This window comes from Poecilia latipinna, unplaced genomic scaffold (genome assembly GCF_001443285.1).
Source record: "Poecilia latipinna isolate Pla-1442-1.1 unplaced genomic scaffold, P_latipinna-1.0 Scaffold149, whole genome shotgun sequence".
Lineage (NCBI taxonomy): Eukaryota > Metazoa > Chordata > Actinopteri > Cyprinodontiformes > Poeciliidae > Poecilia > Poecilia latipinna.
This window is the reverse complement of record NW_015112765.1, coordinates 68243-70778: the sequence shown is the minus strand read 5'-3', so window position 1 is coordinate 70778 and position 2536 is coordinate 68243. Positions and strand designations below refer to the sequence as shown.

At 44.6% G+C, this 2536-nt stretch overlaps 1 protein-coding gene across 1 annotated transcript in view; it reads right to left on the bottom strand.

Moving 5' to 3' along the window:
* The window catches only part of acadvl (acyl-CoA dehydrogenase very long chain), a 22447-nt gene that overhangs the window by 5397 nt on the left and 14514 nt on the right, over nt 1–2536 (bottom strand). The window contains exons 15-20 of the mRNA XM_015029269.1: nt 2158–2259; nt 1592–1689; nt 1037–1109; nt 631–703; nt 379–451; nt 153–228 (exon numbers count right to left, since the gene is read on the bottom strand). Of these exons, the coding sequence (XP_014884755.1) occupies nt 153–228; nt 379–451; nt 631–703; nt 1037–1109; nt 1592–1689; nt 2158–2259 (495 nt within the window). The remainder of the gene's footprint in view (nt 1–152; nt 229–378; nt 452–630; nt 704–1036; nt 1110–1591; nt 1690–2157; nt 2260–2536) is intronic.

Genomic DNA, 2536 nt, shown 5'->3' with positions numbered 1-2536 from the left:
TAGATCCATGTAAATTTAGAGAACCAGAGATTATAAGACCCTGCTATTGGTCGATTCAGAATTTCTCCCATTTCAACTTTTTTTATTTTATTTTATTCAAATCTGATCCATCTCCTGAACCTGTTTTTGTGTCTCCGTGCCAACGACCTTACCTCCATGCACCAGGTGTCACACAGCATCTTCTCGTGCTGAGCTGAAGGTTGGCCCTGACTCAGAGAGCGGGAAGCCCTGCAGAGAGCGGGACAAACGAAACATCTGCATTCAGGCTGCGTGGGAGTTTCTGTGTCGAGTAGGAGGAGCTGAGAGTCGCTCAGTGGGAGTTCAAATATGCAACTGGGACAACCGAAGACAGGAGACAAACAGAAGACGTTTGCAGACCTGGACAGGACGACCACCATGGCGTAGAGGTCGATGGCGCAGTCGGCGACTCTCTTCAGAACAAACTGCTCGTCTGGGGAAAAAACAAAAACATCTAATTTCAATATTAAAAGCAAATAAGGAGGCTATAAAAGGCTTCAACCCACTTCTATGAATGTTTATATCCTCTAATAACATGGAAATAATCCTAATGCTAATCTGGAACCAGCTGCCAGGTAAACAGTCGCGTCGATGACCGACCGTCTCACTCACCGATGATCTTCTTGCCGTGTTTGACCAACAGCTCCTCGATGACGATGCCGAACTGCTCGATGGCTTTCACCGTCTGTACAGAAGGCAAACAGAAACACACAACTCAGAGGAAGACGTGACAGAAGCCCACGGGGCCGGCTGTGGTGGCTAAGAAATATGAACTAGATCAGAAGTTGAGCGTTTAATAAGTGGCCTTTGATCTCCTGTCCCGTCTCTAGTACCACCTCTGCTTTTGGGAAAACCAACACACTCAGTGGAGGATGTGTGATGCATATAGAGTTTAAAATAGCCACAGATCTTCAGTAACGATCTAGTATCCACCATTAGAAAACTGAAAATAGGACATGACTGAACAATGATCAAAAACATGCACAGAAAAAAAAAAAAAACAACCCGCTACACTTACCAGGTCTCCACTTTGTGCCAGGTCAGGGTGGATGCTTCCCTGCAGAGTCAGACCTGTGCTCAGACCTGCCTTTCTACAAATGGAATAAAAAGAAGACATTAAAACAAGTTTTCTGGTGCAGATCCCCCAAAATGTGCTAAAGTGATCATTGTTCTGTCCGTCTGGTGGATAAGTGCAATTAAATGTGTGAAAGAGCCGATTTATCATTTCAGATAAAAACACAAATTATGTTGAACAAAAGAAATGAAATAAAATCAGGAAGGCAAATTTTCTGTTAGTCATAAATAGAAAAGAAACGAGAAGATCTTCAGCCTGTTTGTTTTCTTAATAAGGGAGTGGCTCTTCAAAAAACCAGCTATGTGTTTTAGATCATTTCTAGATAAAACCGTCTACGTGCTAAGTAATAGCACGAGGAAGGGAAATTGGAGCATAGAAAGCTGCGCTTTGCGCTCAGTTAAAGGCATCCTTATCTCACAGCATCAGCAGGTGCTGGTGCTGCCACCAGAAGCTCCAGAAGCAGAAACAGAGACATGTGGTGCCAAAATGTGCTGCAACCTTTTGGCTCTCTTTGTGATCTCTCCTGCTAGCAGCCCGGCGTTGCCTAAGGGGTTCTTCAGGGCCTTCTGTAAGCTCTTCAGCTGGTTCCCGGCGTTCTGCAGGGCCGCAAACACAAACGGCGCACACAGGTCAGAGCGTTTCTAGGAACTTTCAACGCTGTACTAGCAGATTTAGTTGACTATTTTTTTTTTTTTTCAGATTTTTATTTGTAAATAAACCAGGTATAAACTGTCCTTCCACCCGTAAGGATCTGTAGCAGTTCAAACAGAGAGCGTATCTGATGCCGGCCCACAGACATGTTGAGAAAAACATATGGGGGGTGTGGGGGGGGAGTTGTTTGACATTTCAAAACAACCAGAAGCTGCTGCACCCGGAAAAGCATTGAGGAAGAACGGTTTCCAAAGAGTAAGCAGAAGAAAAAAAAGAGAGAGAAAAAAAACACACACACACACACAAAAAAAAAACAGACTTCCTCTGCTGTATGTTTCTGAGCCTTACTCACAGATAATTCAAAAACCACAATAAAAGCTGCCGAATTCAATCTGTGAAAGTTCTCACGGTACCTGGAACCCGTTGAGGGCCACGAAGAGCCTCAGGATGTCGTTGGTTCCCTCAAAGATTCGGAAAATCCTCAGATCCCTCATCACCCGCTCCACTCCGGAGTCCTGCAGGAACACGTGAACACGTCGGTGCCTTCGGTTTGCTCCGAGTCAATTCAGCTCAGTCAACATTAATAAGCAAAAACAACAAGATAAATTATAACCCTCATAGAAGCTTTTAGAGAAGTCATATCAGCCAGATTTGCATCACAAAGTGGGCTTTTCTGAACTTATCACTAAGTTCTTAAATTTAAGTTTCCTTCAAAGCTTTGTGTTTATAGCGCAACCTGATGATATATAATGTACGGGAAGGTGGGGGGGGGGGGGGGGGGGGGGGGGGGGG